The 26,747-nt window shown below is 33.0% G+C and overlaps 1 protein-coding gene across 1 annotated transcript; it reads left to right on the top strand.

Annotated features, from left to right (window-relative positions):
* The first annotated feature begins 21,736 nt into the window (after positions 1-21,736).
* LOC131875751 (cytochrome P450 72A397-like) lies at positions 21,737-22,371 on the top strand. The gene is made up of 2 exons (XM_059220402.1): positions 21,737-21,832; positions 21,922-22,371. Exons 1-2 carry the CDS (start codon positions 21,737-21,739, stop codon positions 22,369-22,371), a joined length of 546 nt encoding a protein of 181 aa, XP_059076385.1.
* Positions 22,372-26,747: the final 4,376 nt, after the last annotated feature.

Genomic DNA, 26,747 nt, shown 5'->3' with positions numbered 1-26,747 from the left:
AAGGCTGTTGCCGCTAAGATCTATATAAGTGAGATTGGTGAGTAAACCCAAGCCAGATGGTATGCGACCTTCTAATTGGTTTTGGTGAAGGTCTAAATAATGCAAGGCAAACAAATTTACAAGTTGAGGTGGAGTATTTTTTGATATAAGTCCAAAGTTACTAAAGCCCAGCCCAGTAACATGTCCACCCAATTCGATTTCATCGCACTGGACACCTTCCTATACACAACAGTCAGCTCCCACCCACGATTCGAGCATTCCATAAGACTCGCTAGCGCTCTCCATTCATTGTGAGGACATCCATGGACACACAAAAATAATGAAATTATAGAAAAGAAAGCAGAGTAGAGGAGAGAGTGGGATGTGAGCATACACAAACTACTCTTGCAAACCGCCATTGTGACCACCACGCACCCTCGGTTAGCTATTCGCTTACAAAATATCACCATATTCTGAACTTGTGTTTTCTTTTAGAGCAACCATCTACATTAGGAAAAGGAAAATGTAAAGAAATAGCTAGTCATTTTACACGTCTTCTATTACTTAATTTTGACTGCTGCATCATTAAACATTAAAAATTTCACAAAAGAAAAATTAGATTGTGTAAGGTGACATAAAAAAATTTTAATAACGAGAGGAGGAGTCACACTCATATTCTTTAGTCTTTAGAATGCATCAAGACATCATTATCTTTTATATATTATAATAGCTATTGGTGCATTCTAGGAGTTGGATAGCCATACCCCACTCACAACATCCATACATGAATATGAATGGAAAGAACCATCCACTAGAGATTGAGCTTTAAAATATGACAACCAAGCAAGAACATTCTAATTTGCTTATGTGAAATTTCTCTATCTATCTAGGTAAAGCTAGGTATCCAATAACACTCTTTTTGAGATGTTACAAATGTTTGCCTTTTAAAATATAACATATATTTATTATTTTTGTGTAGCTTAATAGAAAGTAATAAGTTATATTATTATATTTAAAGAGGTCTTTAATTGGAATATTGATATTTTTGTATTATTATATTTATTTAATTAATTAAGTTTTTTATTAAGGTACATTTATTTAATTAATTAAGTTTTATTCTTAGGAAGTTTATTTTTTAATATAGACTTGTTTTATACATCTTTTTACTACATATTGTTAAAAAGTTTTCTAAGAAATAACATCTTAATAGGTAAAAAGAAGAGTATAAAGCATATTTTTGCATAAAAAATTAATAAGTATTATTAAAAATAACAATCATAAGTGTAATTTGAATGGAAAATATGCCTTTTTCAATATTTATTATTTAATTGGCATTATGCTATAGTTTTTTGCATTTTTAATTAAGAATTATGTGCAATACAACAATAATATGCATATAAATAATATTTATTAGATATTGAATGATACATATAGGTAGTATTTTCAATGCTAGTAGACTTGAATCCATTCAGATAAATTGAATCTATTAGTTTAATATTTTCTAATGAATATAAAAAATAGTTGTTGTGTCAAATTTTTTCTTGTTTCCATTACTAGTTTTCTCCTGATATGCTTCCCATTGAAACTATGTATAGCTAACGTTAAAGTATTTTATAAACTCATTTTTCTTCACACTTATTAGAAGTTCTATTTAACTTCTTTATGGAAAGGCATTATTGTAGACACTTAAAATTTTCATACAACGAATTATCCAGTTTTGCATCATTTCAACCTCAATTTATTTTAATTATTCTCCTAAATTTGATCATTTTTCTTTAATTATTCAAGTAATGGGTTGCATAATTATTTATAAATAATTAAATAAAATTGAATATTTTATTCAATTAATTAATTAATTTTTTATGTTCAAATTTAAAAAAATATATATTTATTTAAATCTACTGCACACATTTCTCCATTTTTTTCAAATGGCATTTATTTTATTTTATAACCAATACACTTTCTTAATTGTAATGAATTAATCTATTTAATCAATTGGATAATATCAATTATGATTAACATATTAGCCCATCTATCTATAAAATATCATTTTATGTTTATTCTATGTGTTTACTATTTTATTTTTCTTTATTCCATATTTTGTAATTCCAATGGAATCCACATCTCTAAACTAGTCCTCCTTTTTTTTTTGCATATAGCTCTTAGTTTATAGGATCTATTTAATTTGTAAATCTTGTTAGTGATACTTTCATGAATTGTTCCCTAGGTAGCACTCATGTTTCCTATACATTGTGGATTATACACAACCATTTTCATTAAATACTCTTATTTATAGTTATCTTTTAGTATTTTTAAAATTATTTTTTAGTAATAATAATTTATTAATTTTTGTTTGGTCGATAAGTTTATTTTATAAATTGATATTAAAGTTTAATTTACAGAAATTGGTCACCATATTCAAAATACAGGTATAAACTCCAAAATGAAAAGGAAGTATTAAATTTTAAGAAACTTAACTCCAAAAAACCTCCAAAAGAAGAGTTTTAGACCAAAGCTAAATACACCAAAATAAACAATCCCTAAAGGAAAAACCATACTTGGTTTTCTTTTTCATCCCAGGGCCATTTACCCAATAATCTTGAACTTTAAACTTTGTACACTTTCCCTCACCCTTCTTCATCTTTGCCTCTCAGGCTATCCTCCTTTCAACCTCAATTGAGTGGATGAAAACCATTATGTCCTCCGATGCCTAATGAGCCTCCTCCCTTGTAACTCTATCACCACCATCTCTCTAGTTCTTAAATGGTCAATACTCTACATTTATGTGATTTGGCATAACACCCTCATCCAATGGATGCCATAGAACTTGGCTAGAAATTGCTATCCCCAATAGAGAAACCAACCTCATAGGGAATGTGTAGGAGAACATGACAATGCCACCCATTAAAACTTCGATTTCATCCCAAAATTTAGTGCCCATGCTACCACCATCAAAATTATGTCCATATTCATTTTGTATACGAACTTGGACACCAAAAACCCATTACCCAACAAACTCTTGATAATGTCCAGAATTTTTTCCTCATCAAAGTGGAAAATGCCACCTAATCAGTTATCTTTGATTCAACCCAAGAAAGCCAATTGCTATTTGATGTAGTGCTGAGTGAAATTAGCCTCCATATCTACAAACAAAGATCTAGGGACATTACTCATTGTTTGCTAGTCTTCTATACCATGTCATGCCACCCATAATACAAGCTTTCTCTAAAATAAAAAAAACAAGTACATGCATCAATGAAGAAAGCTCCAAAAAATCCCCAAAATTTGAATTCAAAATCTATTCCCAGCTCAAATGCATGACAAATCACATGCCACCTTACATCCTTCAAATAAATGATAGCTTGCAATAATTGTAAGCAAGGTGGTGGCATGGAATAAATTATGAATAGGGAAAATGTAAGGAGAAAAATAAAATTTAAATCACTTGCACCTCATACCAAAGGGCAAACACACAACCATGACTTGTCAAAGCTTAATCTATCAAAGCCACATCAACCCCATTGATGTCCCACCATAAAAATACCCATTGGTCAAACTCACACCCTAAGTTGGAAAAAATATATGCTTCCACATAACTTCTCTTCGAGTATGGGAGATTTTAAAATCTTGAAAAGAATTTAATTTTTTGCAAATAATGCTTTAATAAATTTATTAACATTGTGAGGACCCTTTAGAAATCACATCTATGACTATCTTGGAATCCCCTTTTAAATGTAGTTTGGAAAATTTTGGGATTTCTTTCTAAGTCAACCATCACCAAAGCGACCCTCACCTCCACTTGATTCTTAGTGTCATTGCTTCCTCATCTCTAGCAATACAACCCACTCTTGAGATGCTAGGGTTACCTCGCGAAGCAGCATCAAAATTGATCTTCACCCATCCTTTCTCTAGTCTCTCCCAATAAGGAATTAAAAACTCTCCCCCCCCCCCGCCCCCCTGAACCCCACCATAGGACATACCATACCAAGCCCATTAATAGGCTGAAATTTAAGAAGAGGCTACTATTATTGTAGAATCTTATTTTCTAGGCTAAAAGGACATTTTAATACTTTTTCAAGACCTTTTGTGATTTTTTTGTATTTTTTTAGGACCTTTTTTGATTTTTTGGTATTTTTTCAAGACCTTTAAAGAAATTCTTTGAAATGCTTAGATATAAGACCTATGAAGGTGAATTCTATTGATTGGATCTTCAAGTGGTTCACCCTCTAGAGTAGTCAGTTGATATACTCCCGATTCATATGCAGCAAAAATAATGTGTGGACCTAGCCAGTTAGGTTCAAAATTACCCTTTTTCTCTCTATCTTGCTAATTCTCCAAATTCTCTTTAAGGACAAAATCACCAATTTGAAATGTGCATGACTAAATTCCGTGGTTTTAGCCTGTGCACATATGTTGCTAATATGTTTTGAGGTGATTAAAGGTAGTCTGCCTTCTTTCATTCAACATTTCCAACTCATGCGAGTGGGAGACTCTATAGTCTTCATCACTAATTAGATTACACAAAGAGACTCGTAATGAAGGTATCTTGATCTTGATGGGAAATATGGCTTCAACACCATAGATAAGGGCATATTGAGTGGCTCCTGTGGGAGTGAAAACACTTGTGCAATAAGCCCACAAGGTAGGATTTCATTGAATGTGTCAATCACGAACAAGTCCAGTGACCATCTTTTTGACAATTTTAAGGATAGTTTTGTTATAAGCCTTAGATTGGTCATTACCTTGAGGCTAGTATGGTGTTGAGAAATGGTGTTGGATATAAATTTCTCACAAAGCTAATATACATCTTGATTCTTGAAGGGATGAATTTTATTTGTGGTGATAAAAGGGGGACACCATACTAGCATATGATGTAATAAAAGATGATGGTAGAAGTTTGTTTACCAGTGACATGGGTTAGAGGAATGAATTCAATCCATTTTGTAAAATACTCCATAGCAGTGATGATTAATTTATGGCCATTGGATGAAGGTGAATGGATTTGGTGGTCGTCTCCACTAACAAAAGGGCTAGGATGTACTAATGGGTTGTAATTCTTGCATAGGTGCATGTATCAAGTTATCAGGTATACAACATTTCTTTCATTTATGAACAAACTGATAGACGTCTTTTTTCATGGTAGGATTGTAGTAACTAGTGGACAAGAGTTTCTTAGCTAGGGTAGGGCCACTAGAATGCGCCTCGTATATACCTTTGTGTACACTCTCATAAGCCAGTGTTGACCTCATCATGATCAAGACATATAAGTAAGGTACCATTGAGATCCTGACAATATAGGGTATCAACTAAAATGACACAATAGAAAGCTCGACATATAAAGGTCTTATGATATTTATTGGATAAGTCAAGTGATAGGGAATTGCCATGTAAATAGGAATATATGTCTCCATAGCACTAGGAATCAGGACCAATGATAACATATCATCTTATATCTTAGATTGAGGCATGTTATAGGTAGGTTCCAATAGCAACTCCACCAAGACTCATAGTAAGTGGTGTTACTTGGCATTATTATAAGTGATGATATTGTGGCCATTGCATAATCTACTCCATAAATTTGTTCAAAGGTAATTGATCTTAGGTAAGCTTTAAATTCATCTACCATTCTCTTATATGGCATTTGTTTTTTATTTTCTACTTTTTAATCATAATTAACCTGTCAAATCACTAGCTAAGAGTCACCAAGAACACTTAACTCTATCATTTTCCATTCCATAGCCATTTAGAGCCAAGAAATCAATGCTTCACTTCCTGTGATGTTGTTGGTACATGGAAAACATATCTTATAAATCCTCTTGCGGTAAGATAAAGATAATGCTAGTGCTAGAACCACCTTGTGTGTAGAAGCTATCAAAATATAAGTTCCAAATATGTGTAGATTCCAAGTTAAATACCAACTCATCAAGTAACTCTATGATACGGAGATGATCATCTGGCATAGAAGTGTAACCAAGTTGATGTGCTATAAGTTGTCTTTTTTATTTATTTTCTTTCTACATATTTGATGTCAAACTTACTAGAATCATGACCCATTGAGCCAATACTCTTGTAAGAATTTATTTATTCAAAAGGTACTTAAGAGGATCCATCTTTATAATGAGCTTCATCTGATGTGTAAGCATGTAATTTTGCACATATAATTTTGCAACTTCTATGAAGCAAAAATTATTACAATTCACACTCTTAGGAGTATATTTGAGTTGATATCCTACTAGAGTAAAACTAGTATAATAAAAAATTAGGCTGAACTTTGTAGGAAAGTATTTAAACATCTAATTTTTCTCAGATCTAGGTTGATGGCTTTGTGGGACATCTCTAGCTTATTGTTTATGTCAGATCACTTCAATAATCCCTTATTTTACCCTGATTTCATAATCAATCAAATTCAACCTAGAAAGATGATTAATCAACACCGTGCACCAATTGAATCCAATCAAAAATCTTGATCTCTTTCCTCCCAAAAATTGAGCCTAGATCTATTGGGTTCAATCCTCTTTCAATTTAATGTGGGTTAATTTTTCTATTTAGTGATTTTATTATCTTAAACTTTAATTCCTAATTTTTGACACATTAAAGTTGGCATGAGTTTTCAATTTGGTCTTTATAAATTTGACCCTATTAGGATCTTCCACCTCTTCATAATCAAAGTAATCCTCCATATTATTTATCTAGTTGATCAGCTCCTCTAGATTTAGATTTCCAAAAATGTAAAAATTTCAACCTTCAACATTTTTTTAATCTTAGAAATGCCGCTTAGAAATCTATCCTCTTTAAGATCTCTCACAAACTCTTGTTCTTCTTCAAAATTACTTCCTCATTAGCTTCAAGACCACATTCATCTTGGCCTCTTCACTCCACTTCTATATAACTCCTCATGCAATGATTATACTTATAGAGCTCTAAAACTCTCTTATAGAACAACATACTACACATCCTTTATTGAGACATCTGGATCACAAATCCTAGTGCAAACTACCAAATTATTTGGATTTTGCAGCTAACCTATAATAAAAATCACAAAATTGAACATTGAAAGAATCAAGATGCATAAGTATTTTACAAGTTAAAGGTTCGATTTAAATAGAGCACCCCAAGATATACGCTCACCACACACTCTACACTTTTAAATACGCTCAGATATACGCTCGCCTCTTTCTACTCTCACGTCTTTCACTTTAGTTCCGTGTGTTTTAGGAAATGGAAAATAGATAGAAATTGCTAAGCATAGATTTCCAGCATAAATTGCGTCACGAGATTGAGTGTGAAGTAATTGCGGGTGCAGAAACATATTAATGTGCGACGTGGAGTAATCATGTGTTGTCTCGACTTTTAGAATAACGTCCAACACCCGTCTCGACATTGACTCACAAGTCATGGTCGGTACAAGCGCAAATTATGGTGTGGAATTCATAGCTAATGCGTGCCATGCACTAAATGAAATTAAACTATCAATCCTACACTCAGCAATCAAAGAAAAATCATTACCCACAATAGTTTATAAACTAAACCATGTAGTTTATGGGAGACAGGAAATGTTGATGCATTGATTTAAAATTAAAGCTGATAGAAGCTCTCAAGTTAAAATTTAGCGAATGTGAAGCTCTCAAGTTAAAATTTAGTCATGGTGCAGGAAATGTTGATACATTGATTTAAGACAACATAGCATTTGGTGAAAAATGATTGATAGATAAATACTAATTTATTGAATGAATGAATCTCCAACATAAGTAAAAGCGCAAAACAATTACTAAGACAACTAGGTTCCTAGAAAAACATATTTAATGTCTGATCTAAAAATTTTAAAGTAAAAGTAGTTTGAGTGTTGTTTGAAAATTAGCATCTCGGTTTCTATATTTTCCGTACTTAGAGTTTCAGACAACATAAACTCATAGATAGATATTTTCGTTTTCTATGAAAATCAGCCATTGGTTATGTCTATTTTCTACTACTTAGATATACTTTATATAACCTGTTTAAGATTTATGATCATATTTAGATATAAACAACTGTATATGGACATGGACTGAACACAAGATTCAATCTTCCAACATCCAACAATGAAGTACCTGCAAAACACACACATGTAAATGCAAATATCTAAGCTAAAACACACATGCATGTTACATAATCTACTCCATTGCACTCCTTAAACCAAGATCTTATGTAGATAATATTGCTCTCAGAAGCACACACAAGAAGCTATGGTTATTTGGAGATTCAAGATGATTAATGCAAAGGAAGCTAAAGAAAATGAGATGCAAAGATGATGAAGAATGCAAACTGACATAAGTTCAACGCATAAAGATGAGATGCTCAAATAAGAGAGAGGGGCTTGTTTAAATAGATTTTCTCCAAGCGAGTTCGTGTTGTGGGATGAACATGGGATAATGCAAGATGAGTGGTATAGGGAAGATAAGTGGTAAATGGGAAATGGTAAGTGGTAGGAGGGGATATTTAAGGGTTTTATTAAATAAATAGAGAAATGTATATAAGGTGAATGCATGAAGGCGTATAAATGAATATGATAAATGTTTTATTTAATAAATCTAATGGATAAATGATGAGATATTAATAATAATATAATAAAAGATGGAAATTATGAATAATGAATTATGGAGAAATAATAGTGTAATAATAAGGACTCGCCCAATGTTCGGAGAAATTTGAAATTAAATGAGGACAAATTAATTGAAATTTTTATGTGTCTACAATGTCTATTTTCTACTACATAGATACACTTTCTATAACCTGTATAAGATTTATGATCATATTTAGATATAAACAACTATATATGGACATTCTATGTTCGATCAACCATTGCATACAGGAATATACAAACCCACTTTTTATAAGCTATATAGGATTTATGATATAAACTACTACATATGGATATTCTATGTTAAATCAACCATTGCAATTTATTAGGTGCACAAATTCTAGAGAGCATTTATAACAGGGTAAAAACAATGCTGACATCTCCAATATAAAGAAAATCATTTATATTTTCTGTTGTTCCACAGTGCACAACATCAGCTATATCGAACAAGTCTATCAGGATTTCAATGCTCACACTTGCGTTCAACTATACCAAATCCAAAGCAAAGAAAATGGGAAAATAATTCATTTTTTCTTCATCCTAACTAGAAAAATACACACAATACCAACAAATCTATGGTGTCAATGTGGAGAAAGTGAAGATCAATTGATTACCCCATGAATATAATTGGGATGTATTTAGCCTTCTCATCTCTAAAAAACTATGTGCAAATAGATGACTCTTGTGGAATCAGATCAATGTTTTATCTCTTCCATCCCTTTACTTTCAATTTTACCTAAAATCTTGCTTTGTTTTAATTTTAGATACTACTTCTTGCATGCATTTAATGTTCTTAATCACATTGGGCTTCGGGTTGCTTGAGTTAACTAACCCTTACGTCTAATTTGGCAATGCTCTTGTCTTTCTTTTATTGTAACAATTCTCTTTAAAGTTGAAGGGACATCTACGATAAAAATGAAGGTGAGAACAATGTTGATCTAGTTTCTATTTTTGCATTATTTTTCCAAGTAGATGATCCAATTCAATTCGAGGATGCAATTAATGATGAAAAATAGAAATATGCAATGGATGAATAAATTGATGCTATAGAAAAGAATCATACATGGGACTTAGTGAATCTAATAGAAGGAAAAGATTTAATAGGAGTAAAGCAGGTTTATAAGACTAAGATAACTGTAGATGGAGATGTGAAATATCATAAGGAAAGGCTTGTAGTAAAGGGTTATTCACAACAACCTGGAGTTGACTACAATGAAATATTTTCTCCAGTAGCTCGTCTAGACACAGTGCGAACAATTTTGGCAATTGCATCTCAAAGCAAATGGTTAGTATATCAAATAGATGTCAAATCTGCATTTTTGAATGGTTTCTTAGAAGAAGAAGTATTTGTGGAGAAGCCACAAGGATATGAGGTTTTATGCCATGAAAATAAGGTTTATAGACTCAAAAGGGCACTCTATGGACTCAAGCAAGCTCCTAGAGAATGGTATAGTAGAGTTGATTATTATCCCTTACAAAATGGCTTTAACAAGTGCAGTCATAAACCTTCATTATACACAAAGATGAATGAACAAGGTTAGATTCCAATTGTATGTTTTTATGTTGATAATTTGATATCTATAGTTGATTTATCAATTGACTTGTTCAAGGTAGCTATAAAGAAGTAATTTGAAATGATTGATTTGGGTCATATAAGGTATTTTCTTAGTATTAAGGTGAAGCAAAATGAAAATGGCATATTAATCTCACAATTCAAATATACCAATGATATTTTGAAAAAGGTTCAATATAATAAATAGTAAGTCAACACAAACACAAGTTATAACAAGTTTGAAGTGAAGAAAGAATGATAAGGGATACAATGTTGAACCAATATTTGTACAAAAGACTTGTGGATAATTTAATATACTTGATTGCTACAAGGACATATATAATGTATGGTGTGTGTTATTTCATGGTTCATAGAATCTCCAAAAGAGTCTCATTGGCAAGTAGGAAAAAGAATTTTGAGATATGTAAATAGAACGAAAATATAGAATTTGATATTCAAGTTTGGATGACTTGAAACACATAAGGTACATAGATAGTGACTATGCTAGTAGCACTGATGACAGGAAGAGTACATCTAGGTATGTATTTTGTTTTGGAATAGGTGCATTATCATGGGAATCTATGAAACAACCCATTATGACTCTTTTATTAGTAGAGGTAGAGTATGAAGTAGCCATAGGAGCAAAATGTTTAATAATTTCTAGATGAGAATAATATTAACATATCTGAGGCATAAAGAATAAGAAGCAACAAAGACCTTTAGTGACATTAATTCAACGATTGTAATATCCAAGAATCGTGTCTTTCACAAGAGAAGAAAGAATATAAAAATAAGATACCATTTAACCAAGGAGGTAATTAACAATGGAGAAATGTATTTAGAATAAATTGCAGGTTTGAAGATAATTATGTAGATATTTTCACCAAGCCATTAGAAAAAGAAAGTTTTGAATATCTATGAATCTATTTGTATATCTTAAATGGTGGCGGTTATGATTAAATGGGAGTGTTGGAAAATGTAATCCCCAATTACTGATGCAATTGTAGTAATCAATACAACAATCAGACTGTTATTGAAGATTTCAAGATTTTTTCCTTTCGTCAAAGGTAATCTTATCTAGATTTAAATATGTTGCAATCTTTTATTGATGATCGTTTTTATTTTTTTTATAGAAGTTCACATGTAACCCATGCCTAATAATGCACAAGAATAATGAGCTTCTCTTATCTAGATCATTATATATATGTGTTTGATTAGATAATGGGAAAGAAAAAAAGAAAATATAAGAAAACAATAATTTTTCTTTCTAAGGTTGAGCAACAACTGTTGTTTATTTTCTATGTAAGAGTATGTTGAGAGATACTCTATTTTCTTTATAGCTATAGTATGTGATCTATTTTACTATGTTTTCTTTGTATGAGTAGCAACTCTATTTTCTATAAGTGGTAGTTTTGATTTTCTAATAAGAATTGAAAAGTTTTAGTTGGATCTATTTTAAAGGCTTGAGTCTTCTATGTAACTCTTTGAGTGTTATTTGTTTTCATTACCTAATAGAAAGAGATAAAGCTCTATATTGATCTCATGAGTTTGTTTATTAGTTGATCATTTGCAATAACTATCTCCCCGTGTTTTAGCTTCATGACAGTCTATTCTCCTGGTTTGTTGGGTTTTGTCTATACCTCATGGTGGGAGGTTATCTCTATCTCTGGAAGGAGTGTGATGGAGGTTGCATTTGCTATGGGGTTCCCTCACATTTTATATTGAGTTTTTGGGTGAGGTAATTTTCACAAAGTTCATAATAAAGTTGTTCATAAGATTTGATTAAAAATATTAGATATATATTGGTATTACCCATTTTCTAGAAAAACAATGCAAGCCATCTAGGTGTTTTTTAATTCCCATGTCCTTCATCCTTTCTCTAATGTTTTTGAAGCCAGGTCATCTGCCACTCATAGCATAAATATTTGAGAGAAACACATATGGTGATGCATCCTTTGAGTTTATCTCAAAAAATATATTCAGCTATGTGGTTTGCTTGTTCCACATTATTGTACATTCTAAAAGAAAAGAGGTCCTATTGAGAATACTACAATATTTGGGGGACTTTGAAAGTTAACATTGCATATGAAACCTTATGAATTAGATAGAAAAAATTGATAGCACAATATTTCTTGTGACAATGGGAATCTCCTTGAAAGAATCCATTATATTGACTAGAACATCAACATTATCTAATTGACATTTTTTGTCATGCCTCAAAGTAGGCCTACAAATAGGTTGCCCTTTTTATTGGAATCTATTTAGGAAACTCATTAAGAAATCAAGATGCAACAAATTAGATTTCACATATCACTTGGATTAACCACAGTGGGAATGCATTAGTGGACATATGACCTTTCTATCTAGGTACTCCACATGTAGGACTTGGGATCAGCCAATATGATATAAAAATAGAGAAGAAGTTTAAATATAATTACATTTTAAATTGTAGCAATAAATTAGAATGCTTAGAGATTTAGAGGCAATTAACATGAAGTAAATATGCATTAAGTTATGCATAAAGTTGCATATAGTGAGCAACTAAGTATGGAACACGTATCTACCATCGATCCATGCCACAAACTTTTGAATAGTGCTTGGTATGGTAAGAAAATGGTGAGAAATGATAGGTGGAAGGAGTTTAGTAGGTGGTTGACACCTAGTGATGACATGGGTAGTTGACTAATTTGGCTACTACATCATTCCATTGACATGGATCATCACCTTGACATAGCTTGCACAAATGTCATCCCCTATCCTCTAATGGATTCTCATAACTTCTCTTAAGTTTGTTTCCTTATCCTTTTGATTGACATGTTTATTTTATTTATTTTGTTTTATTGTGTATGAAATATTAATGTAGAATGATTTTCTTTGATGAAGATGTCATAGGATAGATGAGGTGGCAAATGAATACTGAAACACCTTTTTGATAATGGTAAAGGTGTCCAAAAAAGGTAGAACATTAATGATTCTCACATCGATATTCAATAATGTACATATTGCTAATAACATACTATGATGTTTTAATTTGTCAGGATTGTAATTCTTGTCAGCAAAGTTCGAACCCCTACCAGAATATTATTACTAAATATCTATGTTGAAGATGAGGTCCCCATCTCTAAATTCACCAATTCATAATTCCATTTAAAAAAATAATTCTATTTTTATTTATTGGAAAACATGTCCAACAACCTAAAACCATATAAGATAAGCAGTTTGTGAGTGTCTACTCTAGAATGTACAATACCAACAAAACACAAAAATAAACTCTAATTTCTTTTCAGCCTGGAGTATCACGAACTATTAAGTCTAGTAAAGCGATATAGATGTTTTCCATGTGCCAATAACTTGTGGATATAGAAGGCTAAATAGGCCTTCAATACGAGCATGCAAATAATAGGCAGGAAGATAGGTGACTTATATCAAGATTAGAGAAGGCCGTTCTAAATAGGAAATAGCCACCAAATGATTTTCTAAATTCCTCTTTCCAATAATTGTTAGAATTTAATCCCAATTGTAGGGAACTTTAATGCATCTGTATACTCCTCCTGCAAGCTCAACTACTCCTCTCTCTTCTCACCTCCGTTTTAGGACAGTTTTTGAATTTGGTTTGATGGCATATCCTGATCATATCTTTCTCTGCACGGTAGCTGCTAAGTCAGCATTAAATATAATTAATTAGTTTTTGTTTTCCCCCCATACGATGGAATTTATTTTTGGCTTATGACAAAAAGGCTAAGTTCATAATTTTATTTTTTAAGACAGAGATATATGTGAAGAAGGGCATCGCACGGGTAAGAAAACCAGGGTAGAATAGGGAGAACAGAGAGCAGAATCAGAACAGGGGTTTCCATGTTTCATGTCTAAGAAACTATTTGAAGAGCTCAAGCTCTGTCTTATTTGTATGGTTTGATATTTGAATGAATGAAGAGAAGGACTGGTTATTTGAATGTTTTTGTCTCTTGTTTTTAGAGCAGATTAACTTTAGATTTCTTCCAGTATTTTCTGTCTCTATTTTGCCCTTCTCTGTTTGTTCATCTCTGCCTCCAGAACCAGCACGTGGTATCAGAGCAGGTTGATCAGAGCCAAAGGTTGCTCAAGGAAAGCTTTAAGGAAGAACTGAAGGTTATTAGTGCAGGAGCTTCATCAACAAAAGGCTTCAACAAAGTTTATTTTCTGATCAAGGGTATTCACAGCCAACAATGGCAAGCACAAGCTTGACAAACCCACAAATTCCTCAATTTAATGGCAAGAACTATGACTACTGGGCAATCACAATGAAGGCATTGTTTAGTGCTCAAGATTTATGGGAGCTTGTTGAGAATGGCTACCCAGAACCAATAGACACAGCAGCATATAATGCATTGTCTCAAGCAGATAAAGATTTATTGAAGGAAAATAGAAAGAAGGATTCAAAAGCTCTCTTCTTCATCTTTCAAGGAGTTCATGAAAGCATTTTTCCAAGGATTCAAGGTGCATCAAAATCAAAACAAGCATGGGATATTCTCCAAACAGCCTACCAAGGAATGACAAAGGTGAAGACAGCCAAACTACAAATGTTGAGAAGGGACTTTGAAACAATATATATGAAGGACACTGAATCAATAGATTCATTCTTCACTCAAATCATTGGATTAGTAAATCAAATCAGATCTCATGGAGAGACACTTGAAGATCAAAGAGTGGTTGAAAATATTTTAAGAAGTTTGCCCACAAAATTTGAATCAATTGCTGTAACCATAGAGGAGACAAAAGATCTCTCACAGTTTTCAGTTGATGAGCTTCATGCATCTCTTATTTCTCACGAACATAGGCTGAGTAGGACAGCAAACACTTCGTTGGAGCATGCATTCAAGTCTCAAGTTTTAATTAGCCATGGTAGAGGCAGAGGTAGATCAAATTTCAGAGGTAGAGGAAGAAATTTTCATAGAGGAAGAGGAGGCAGCCCATCAAGCTCAAGTGGAAGAGGTAGCAGCCAATATTCATGTCAAAATCCATCTCAAAATCACCTTCAAATCCAAAGGTATGACAAATCTCAAGTCCAATGTCACTATTGCAAGAAATTTGGGCATTATATGAATGAATGTAGAAAGAAACAATATGACTCTAGGCAGCAAAATGCAAATTTCATAAAAGAAAATCAAAACCAAAAATCAGAACAACGCACTATGTTTTTGGCATGCAATGTTGCTCAAGCAAATGAAAAAGATGTATGGTTCTTAGATTCGAGTTGTAGCAATCATATGACAGGGAATTTAGAAATGTTTTCTAGTTTGGATAACAACATAAAGTCTGATGTAACTTTGGGCAATGATAATAAAGTTGAAGTCAAAGGAAAAGGGAACATCAACATTCTAACCAAGAAGGGGGAGAAGAAACATATAACCGATGTCTATTTTGTTCCCGGTTTAAAACATAATCTAATGAGCATTGGGCAGCTTGTCCAAAAGGGTTATAGAGTCTCTTTCAAAAACAAAGAGTGCATAATTTTAGACAAATATCCAAGCAATCAGCTCATAGCAAAGGTTCAAATGACAAACAATAGGATGTTTCCATTAAGGATAAAACCTGATTTAAAAATTGAATTTGCTCAAGGACCCCCCTCAACAAACTCACAAGAGGATGAAGAAAAAACTACAACAGTCACTCAAGTAATCTTTCAAGAAGAAATTAAAGATGAAAATTGGCTTTGGCATCTAAGATTTGGGCATTTAAATTTTGTAGCTTTAAATCTACTTCATAGGAAAAGCATGGTCAATGGATTGCCTTTAATTGAGAAACCAAAAAGAGTATGTGAAGGGTGCATCTTTGGAAAGCAGCATAGAGAATTATTTCCAACAGGTATGTCAATGAGAGCTAAGGCACCTTTGGAGATAATCCATTCAGATTTGTGTGGCCCAATGCAAACACCCTCAATAGGTGGTAGATTCTACTTTTTAACATTTATTGATGATTACTCAAGGAAAACATGGGTTTACTTTCTAAAGCATAAAAGTGAAGTGTTTGAATATTTTTGTCAATTCAAAGCTCTAGTTGAAAAACAAAGTGGTCACTACATCAAAGCATTGAGAACGGATAGAGGTGGTGAATACATCTCAAATGATCTTCTAAGATTTTGCAAGAAACATGGAATCCACAAGCAATTCACCACTAGCTACACACCTCAACAAAATGGGGTAGTTGAAAGGAAAAATAGGACAATCATGGAAATGGCTAGAAGCATGTTGAAGGCCAAACATTTGCCAAATGAGTATTGGGCTGAAGCTATATCATGTGCAGCCTATATAATGAATAGATGTCCAACAAAAAGTGTGAAGAATATGATTCTGGAAGAAGCTTGGAGTGGAAGAAAACATAATGTTGCTCACATGAGAGTTTTTGGATGTGTTGCATATGCACATGTACCTAATCAATTGAGAAGAAAATTAGACAACAAAGGAGAAAAATGCATATTTGTGGGATATAGTAATGAATCCAAGGCATACAAGCTATATAATCCAATCAGCAAGAAGGTAATAATCAGCAGGGATGTTCAATTTGTAGAAGATGAAGCATGGGATGGAACCATGGATAAAACCATTAATATTGTAGCCACTTTACCACAAGAAGAAAATGAAGATGATATAGCAGCAGGCAGTCTTCCAAATGTCAGTCCTCCTACACCCATTCAAGGACAACAAGGTAGTCAAGCAACACCATCATCAAGTGTAAGAACAACATCACGTATGCAAACAAACACTCAAGCAAATAGGCAGCAAACACCATCAACAACAGGGATTTTTAGTGCAGGGACAGCAAGTCCACATTCCACAGGGTCTACATCAAGTGACATGTCAAATCCTACATTGGCAAGCTTAAGAAGACAAAAAATCAGAAGTTTAAGAGAGATTTATGAGCAAAATGAAAGTGGAAACAATGAAGGACAGACTTCTCTTTTTGCTTTATATTCACATGTAGATGATCCAATTCATTTTGAAGAAGCAATTAAAGAAGAAAAATGGATGCTTGCAATGGATGAAGAAATAGATTCTATTGAAAAGAATCAAACATGGGAGTTGGTGAATCTTCCACAAGGAAAAGAGGTGATTGGAGTGAAATGGGTTTACAAAACCAAATTGAATGCAAATGGTGATGTCCAAAAACATAAGGCAAGGTTAGTAGCAAAGGGTTACTCTCAACAACCCGGAATAGACTACAATGAAACATTTGCACCGGTTGCTCGTATGGACACCGTAAGAACAATATTGGCCATAGCAGCTCAAAACAAATGGGCAGTATATCAAATGGACGTGAAATCAGCTTTCTTGAATGGCATTTTAGAAGAAGAAGTCTATGTGGAACAGCCACCTGGTTATGAGACTTTGGGTCATGAAAACAAGGTTTACAAGCTCAAGAAGGCTCTTTATGGACTCAAACAAGCCCCAAGGGCATGGTATAGCAGAATTGACTCTTATCTTTTACAAAATGGATTCAATAGGTGCAGCAGTGAGCCTACTTTATACACCAAAATGAATGAGCAAGGTGAGATCATAATTGTTTGCTTATATGTTGATGACTTAGTATTCAAGGGTGATCTATCAATTGACAAGTTCAAATCAGATATGAAGAAAGAATTTGAGATGACTGATTTGGGTTTAATGAAGTATTTTCTTGGCATTGAGGTGAATCAAAATGAAAATGGTATATTCATCTCTCAAACAAAATATGCAAATGACATTTTGAAGAGGTTTAATATGATGAATTGCAAATCAGCCCCAACACCAATTGTGACAGGTTTGAAATTGAGTAAAGATGACAAAGGAACTGAGGTAAATCCAACTTTGTATAAAAAACTTGTTGGAAGCCTCATGTATTTAACAACAACAAGGCCAGACATTATGTATGGTGTAAGTTTGATTTCAAGGTTCATGGAGTCTCCAAAAGTTTCACATTGGCAAGCTAGTAAAAGAATTTTGTGATATGTGAGTGGAACCAAGAATTATGGGATCCAATATTCAAGTTCAAAAGAGTTCAAACTCATAGGATACACGGATAGTGATAGTGTTGGAAGCATTGATGATAGGAAGAGCACTTCCGGCTATGTCTTTCATTTTGGAACAGGTGTAGTTTCATGGTCTTCAAGAAACAACCAATTGTCACTCTTTCATCAGCTGAAGCAGAGTATGTAGCAGCCACAAGTGCATCACGTCAAGCAGTTTGGATGAGAAGAGTTTTGAAAGATCTCAAACAAGAACAAGAGGAGGCAACAAAGATCTACTGTGACAACAATTCAGCCATAGCATTGTCAAAGAATCCAGTATTCCACAAGAGAAGAAAACATATTGACACTAGATATCATTTCATTAGAGAACTAATCAGCAATGGAGAAATCTTTTTGGAATTTTGCAGGTCTCAAGATCAATGTGCAGATATCTTCACCAAGGCATTGGGAAAAGAAAGTTTTGTCTATCAAAGAGATCGATTGGGCATCATAGATGGTAGCAATTGTGATTAAGGGGGAGTGTTAGAATTTAATCCCAATTGCAGGGAACTTTAATGCATCCGTATACTCCTCCTACAAGCTCAACTACTCCTCTCTCTTCTCGCCTCCGTTTTAAGACAGTTTTTGAATTTGGTTTGATGGCATATCCTGATCATATCTTTCTCTACACGGTAGCTGCTAAGTCAGCATTAAATATAATTAATTAGTTTTTGTTTTCCCCCCATACGATGGAATTTATTTTTGGCTTATGACAAAAAGGCTAAGTTCATAATTTTATTTTTTAAGACAGAGATATATGTGAAAAAGGGCATCGCACGGGTAAGAAAAACAGGGCAGAACAGGGAGAACAGAGAGCAGAATCAGAACAGGGGTTTCCATGTTTCATGTCTAAGAAACTATTTGAAGAGCTCAAGCTCTGTCTTATTTGTATGGTTTGATATTTGAATGAATGAAGAGAAGGACTGGTTATTTGAATGTTTTTGTCTCTTGTTTTCAGAGCAGATTAACTTTAGATTTCTTCCAGTATTTTCTGTCTCTATTTTGCCCTTCTCTGTTTGTTCATCTCTGCCTCCAGAACCAGCAATAATTCCGTGCCATCCAAGGAGAAAGCCACAGTCAATCCAAAAAAATCGAGAACTGCTAAATTCTAAGTTGAAAAAAACAATTGAAGAACAATAAATTATAAGAAAAGTAATTTAATCCACCTCGACAATGTCCCCAGCTAAACTTAAGAATATTCCCAAGATGATTTCAATGTCATTTACGGGTATTCCAAGAAGCATATAACAAGGCGTCGATGTGGCTCGACAACAAAATGGGTACAGCTGCCGCCCGTATAGTATACAGCCGAGGAAAATAAATCAAATGAATTCATATAAGAAATGCAAGAATCCTGTCCAAGAGATTAAACCAAAACATTAGGCTGGAAGAAAACAAATGCTAAAATGCTTTTGAGATCATAGATACCAAGAAAATTGTCCAAAAACTCTCTTATAAATATCAGAACAAGATGCTCAGGAGCATCTATGACATTCATGAAGCATTGAGAGGAATGGAAAATTCCTTGTTCAGTATTACTGAGATTACATTCTTTTCATTTGGGTTTTTAGTGGCGTTTCTAGCTGCCAAACTTACTATAGCACTATGGTGGAAGCCTCTACAAATAGCCAAGCATTTTCAATCTCAAGGCATTGCAGGCCCTCCTTACAAGCTACTCCTTGGAAATTCTCTTGAATTCACCAAGTTTATGTATGAGGCCACAGCCAATTCTATGAAACTCTCGCATGACATTGTGGCAAGAGTGCAACCTTGGTACTCTTACTGGTCCAAAATATATGGTAATCTTTATTCAATGTGGTAATTTATTATGTAAGCCAATGAAGATAATATGTGTTAATAGCTTTTTTTTTCATTTAATTAACAGGGTCCACTTTCCTAATGTGGCTGGGGCCCATACCAGCACTGGTAATTGGTAGATGTGAATTGGAGGAGGCCCTAGGTGATAAGATGGGGAACTATGGAAAGCTAAAATGGGATCCTGTGATGAAAGATATACTTGGAGAAGGCCTGGTGGAGCTCAATGGTGATAAATGGGCCAATCACCGGCGGATAGTCAATCCATCCTTTCATACTGATAAGCTCAAGGTTAGATGGGATTCATACTCTTGTCTGGAAGAAAAACTTTTTTGTCAATTAGGTATTCCTTTTATTCTCACAATTGCATTTTGTATAAACAGTTAAGTGATTATTTCATTAAATTTTTTTGAAAAGGCCTTAGAAAATCGCTGTATATTAATGCTATAGATCACTGCACGAGATTAATTTGTATTATGTTTATTTATTACTGATTGTGATCTCCAACACTGATGTAAAATATTATGTATAATTTTTTTCTTGAACTTTGTTAAAGTCTTATATTCATATAGGGGAAGAGCACCAATAGATAACATAGTCCCAATAACCATCACCTTATTGTCATGTTGACCCCCCAATAGCCGTCATAGTGAAAACACCATTAATAAACATGTTTTGCACCAATAGCCGATCAATTTTTGTAATTAATTGGCCCATTTGTGCACAACTATTGGAACATTTGTCCCATTTGTGTACCACTATTGGAACATTTGTGCACCACTATTGGGACATTTGTCAACAAGTACTAGCGATTTTGAGTTGACGGTTACTGGAACATCTTTAGTTAGGTATTAGGTGACACTTTGAAATGAGTACTTTTTGACCTGTGTGCGCATAACTGATTCCACAGCATGCATCGTTACTACCCAGAAGCCAGATCAATAGCTATAAGCAGTTAATTCGCATACAAAGACAACTGAAAAAAAAAATTCAAAATCCGATGTACCGTTTAGGATCTGTGGATGCACGAAGTTAGCTATGACGGCTACTGGTGCTCTTCCCCTATGTATATATATAAACTAACTTATCAAAAAACATTTTATCAGGATATGGTTTGTTGCATGGTGGAGAGCACTGTTAATATGCTGCAGAAGTGGGAGAAAGCTGTCAAAAATGATGAGAAAGAAGTAGATGTGGCCGAGGAATTCAAGGCTCTAACTTCAGACGTTATTGCCCGCACAGCGTTTGGGAGCAGCTATCTCCAAGGAAAACATATTTTTGACTTGCTGGCTCACCAAATGTCCTTGGCATGTCAGGATAGTGTAAAATTAATGGTTCCTGGGTATAGGTGAGATTGAATTATACATGATGGTTTCCCAAGTGACGTTTCTTTTTTATTAAGATCGAATTATACATGATGAAGTAAATGAACATTATGTTACGTTTCCTTTTGTTGTTTTCTTCAGATTTCTGCCTTTCAAAAGAAACAGACAACGTTGGAGACTCAACAGAGAAATCAAGAGAGCTCTGAAAGAGCTAAATATGAAGCGAGAAAAAGCTGGTCCAAACACCACCCAAGGCTATGGCAATGATCTGCTCGGCTCCATGATGAACACAATCCAAGAGATGAGAAGCTCTGAAAGCAATCAGGGCCTCACAATAGAGGAAATCATAGCTGGATGCAAAACATTTTTCATTGCTGGGAGAGACTACAAGTAATTACTTAACATTTGCCATTGTTCTCTTGGCCATGCATCCTGACTGGCAAGATCAAGCACGCTCAGAAGTACAACAAGTCTGTGGAAATTGCCATCCAAAATTTGAGACAGTAAACAAACTAAAAACTGTAAGAATTGAGGAAGCTATTTATAACTTAAACTTCGATACTCTGATCTTTTATTTTTCTAATTGAATTTTCTGTTCTATGGACAACAGTTGGGAATGATTCTAAACGAGGTGATCCGGCTTTACCCACCAATTGCTGTGTTTCGTAGAGAAATCCACAAGGATACAACACTAGGAGGAATTGCAATCCCTAAAGGCACGCAGGTCATCTTTCCTACGCTTTCATTCAATCACGATACATCTCTTTGGGGAGAGGATGCAAATGAATTTAAGCCTGAGAGGTTTAGTGAGGGAATAACTAAGGCTGCTAAGGATGACTCTGCTGCATTTATCCCTTTTGGATATGGATTGAGGTCGTGTGTGGGCAAAAATTATGCTATGCTTGAGACCAAGGTTGCGCTTGCCATGATTTTGCAACGCTTCTCGTTTGTTCTTTCTCCAGGTTACGTCCATGCACCCACATCGTTTGTGACAATGTTTCCTCAGCATGGAGCTCCGATCATTCTTGATAACCTGCATTCAGATGAAAGCACGGTTTGAAAGTACATTTTACTTAAAAAAAAGTATTGCCAGAATAAAAATCTAATGCTCATAAACTCCGTATAATGCGGATTGGTCAAGGCGAGCTAGAATTTCAGCCCACCATGCTTTTAAAATGAAAAGTCACCATAGATTATAGTTTTTCAACGTTCTTTAAATTTTAGATGATTTTATTGAATATTTAAAAGGTTGTTGAATTGGTTCTTACAAAAGTTTTAATTTTTGCAATAATTTTTTATGAATTGATTATAAACTAATAAGATGAAAAATATTCATGTTCTTAAAGTTTATACAATTTTTTTTTTATCAAAATAGACAAATAAGCCAACGAGCAAGTAAGAGGAAATTGTGTGTCCTAATCATTGTTGATAATTGATGCATGTTGCCTCACTCCGATGGGATTCACTAATACACATTATTGTTGAATTAAATTTAGTTTTTAGATATATGTTCACATGAAGTTTGTTTTTGGCTATGCATAATCTTGAATACTTTATTGACTATTAGATGTTAGGATAAATAAATTATTACAATTTTTTATCGTTTTTAAATGTAATTAATTATTAGTTTTTAGGTTATGAAATCTATTAATAATTGGACTTTATGTTTTTTTGTGTAAATCTAGAAGAATAATTATGTTATAATTCATTTAGAAATATAAAAAATTGTCTTTTAAAGTTGTTTACTAGAAACTAGTACTTTTACGATTGTTAAGTATTATTATTATGAGGTATAAATAGTTTTCCTTTTTTTTTTTTTTCTCTATTATGTGATTTATTTTTTATTTTGAAGATATTTTTTAAATGTTCATTTGGGAATAGGGTGGGTTATTGTTTTAAGATAATCTTATCAAGCATCAACTTTTTGTTCATTATTGAATTTAATGGAAATGATTATGACTATTAGAACATCAAGATGATTGCTCCTCTCGCATAAAATAATTTATTAAAAATTGTAGAAATAGTAATGAAGATTAGTTGATTGGACCACTCTTGCAATTAATGATAGAACATCTATGAAGTAGGGCAAGATGATTAAATTTTTACTTATATTTTATATTGGCATAACTCTAGATAAGAGATTTCATCCAAGAATCAAAAGTGCAAAGATGGCCAATATTCTTGAAAGACTGTATAAGAAACTTACTAAGGAAATGATTGAGTCAAAATTGTCAAGATAACTAATGAAAATAGACATTGAGAATTCTAAGACATAACACATTGAAACCACAACTGACTATTAAATAAGGGTAAAATATATGATCAATAAGATGGATACTCTTGGATAAATTTTGAACAAAGAGGTTGTAATGAAAAATGCATTAAGGTCTCTGATGCAAGGTGGAATCATGTTGTTATAACCATTGAAACAATAAAATATTTGACTAATATTCAATTTGATCACCTAGTTGTATCTCTTATGAGTCATGAAGAAAGATTGAGTGATTCACTTGAAAAAAGCAATGAAAAATATTTCTTCTAAAAATAAAAAAATTACAAAACATGAAGATGACTATAATTGCATAAAATGAAGTCAAGGACAAGATCAAGGTCTTAATCAAAATCATTTAAGACAAAAAATAGGGAGATGAAGTGGTTCAAGAGGAAGAGGAAGAGATAAGTTTTGATAAGAAAAATATTTAGTAGTATCATCATAAAGGTATGGTCACTTTGTAGAAGGTTATGGGCCCTTTAAAAACCCTACTATGTTCAACTCTATTTTGGTTATTTTATTATGATTTTTTCTTTGCAATAATATTTTTCTTGTTGACTTATTTGTGTCTTGTCTTCTAGTGTTTCATGATGTTTTGAGGGCTTTCTCTTCAAGCCTTGTTTTTGGTGGTTTTTTATTAGACTTGTAATAGGTTGGGGCCCTTTCCCACTTAACTTAATAAAAAATAATAAAAGTGCTTATTATGTTGAGGAGCTCATTAGGACCACCAAATAACTCTATGAAAATTTTAAAATGATACTAAATATTTTTGTATTTATATTTAAGGGTCTTCTACCTACATATTAAGAAATATGAAACTATTCTACAATTGATAAAAGCCCCAAATCTAATCTTAAGCTTGGTGCTAATGAAACTTTGGAGGTTTCTTCAAAATGATCTATGAATATCCATACTAATGAAGGCGTGATATGTAATAAAGATATTTATTAAACTCCATAATTAAGAAATAATTTATTGAGTGTTAGACAATTATATGATAAGAATTATAATGTGGTATTTAAAAATCATTAATATATAATTTATGAAAAAACTAAGTCAATAGGGTAATTAAGGTTGCACCTATGTCAAATAATAAGATATCCCCATTGAACTTTGAAGTTTGGAGAACATAACAACAATCTTGCCAATATGGCTCATATGAGGATAAAAATTCATTGTGGCATCACTAGTACAAATATTTGAATCTTCGTTGTTTAAAGCTTCTAAAATCAAAAGAATTTATTTATAGTTTTCCTAAGGTTTGAAAAAATGGGAAGGTTTGTGAAGGACGTGTTAAAATAAAACATATATGAAATAAAGTTTGAAAAGCTCGTAGCAGGAGGCCCCTTTAGTGACTTTAATTAATTTACTTAGACATTTATGATCTTATGCAAGTAAATTTTTTGGCTCACATAATATTTCATTATTTTTTCTTTGGATAAAAGACATATAGCCTAAATATATATATTAATAATAAGATAGAGTGATTACATATAACATATAAAAGGATAAAATAGAAAGAGTGATTACATATAACATATATAAGAATAAAATAGATATACTTTGAGAATACCTAGAAACATTAAAATACTTATCAGAAAAGCCCCAACAAAAACTACCAATCGAGAGGCTCGAAGTAAGAAATAACCAAGGATTAGCTAAAGAAAATTTTTCAAGAATGACTAACATCTATACCATCACCAAAAATAAAACACTTAACAGAAAACATAGTCATAGTTTAGTCAAAATGGTGTTGAGGAGAGCTCTCATCCACTTCCTCCTTCTCATGCCCCTATTTTTTGGACTCCTCTAATAACTAATAACCCACAATATAAATCTTGAGCTTAGCCAACGAAAAGACTTTTATCTATCGATGTCCTATACCCATAGCTACATCAAGGAGTTACCATTCTTCCTTTCTAGAAATTGGAAGAGGAGCATCAGCCTTACTCAGTTGCCTTTGTCATTTTCCCAAAATTTCATCTAGAAGTCACCATTCTTCCTCTCTAAAGGCATGAAGAGGAAAATCAATTTTAATCCTCTTTAGGTTCACCCTATCCTCACCCCTTATATAGTGTCAGTCTGATTTGTGCACATGATACTTGTATAAAAATTAGATGAAGGAGGGAATGAAATAAATTGGAGAAACACCTAGCATCTATCAGGGAAACTATCTCCATGAAAAGTCCCAATTCTTTCTCAAAAAAATTACAAGTGTTAGTTTGTAGTCCTAATTTTAAAGCTTCATAAATCTTAACATACTGTCATTTTCTTCAAAACTTTCCTCAGGAAGATGTCGTGAATCCAATCCTTTCCCTCAAACAAATAATATTTTTTAACAACATTCTCGAATTCCCCATTAGAAATTAGATCCTCTTTAACAAAATTCAAAATAATTTGAAGCAAAAGACCATATTTTTTAACCATATCAAAGCTATTCAAGAGAATAACAGAGAGAACCTAAGAGGTTTATAAGATATACAACACCTTTGGATATAACATCTCCTTGCCAATTCTCGAGATGATAGCGGTTAACACTTTCGGACACTCCCACTTGACAATTCTCTTCAAATGGTCCACATTAAAAGAACCAGAGGTGGAAAACTCCCAACCTTTGAATACTATAGAAATCCTTTGATTTCAAGGTTTATACTCCATGGTGACACAAAAACATCAATAGATAAGCCAAGTGTTAAGGAACAATAGAGACACGATACCATCACAAGATGAAAGTATAAGATGCCACAAAACAAGCACACATTTGTAATGCAAGCCATTACAATATTTTCAACATGAAATGCATGCATATATAGTTAAGGCCACACATGTTAACAAAAGGGAAATGACCTTGAAAGGAGAGAATATATTTGGAAATCCACTACTTTGCAAGCATAAAAGTCCATAATTGTCCCTATTGAGTATTTGGTCATTACCCACTATAGATACCTAAAATTGACCACTATTATTTGGTCAATTTTAGCTATTTTATTCATATATCTTAGGTCAACCCCCTTAAGGTAATTAATTTAATTAAACTTTCATATCTTTTTCTTTCATATATTTGATTAAATAAGTACGCTATTTATTTAATAATATTCCTCAAACCTCTCTCACCACTTTTCTCCTCCATAAAGGAATTAAGTTAAACAATTTAATTCATCTTT

The sequence above is a fragment of the Cryptomeria japonica genome, chromosome 5, assembly GCF_030272615.1.
Source record: "Cryptomeria japonica chromosome 5, Sugi_1.0, whole genome shotgun sequence".
Classification (NCBI taxonomy): Eukaryota; Viridiplantae; Streptophyta; class Pinopsida; order Cupressales; family Cupressaceae; genus Cryptomeria; species Cryptomeria japonica.
Note: the sequence above shows the minus strand (reverse complement) of the source record. Positions and strands in the feature narration are given on the sequence as shown.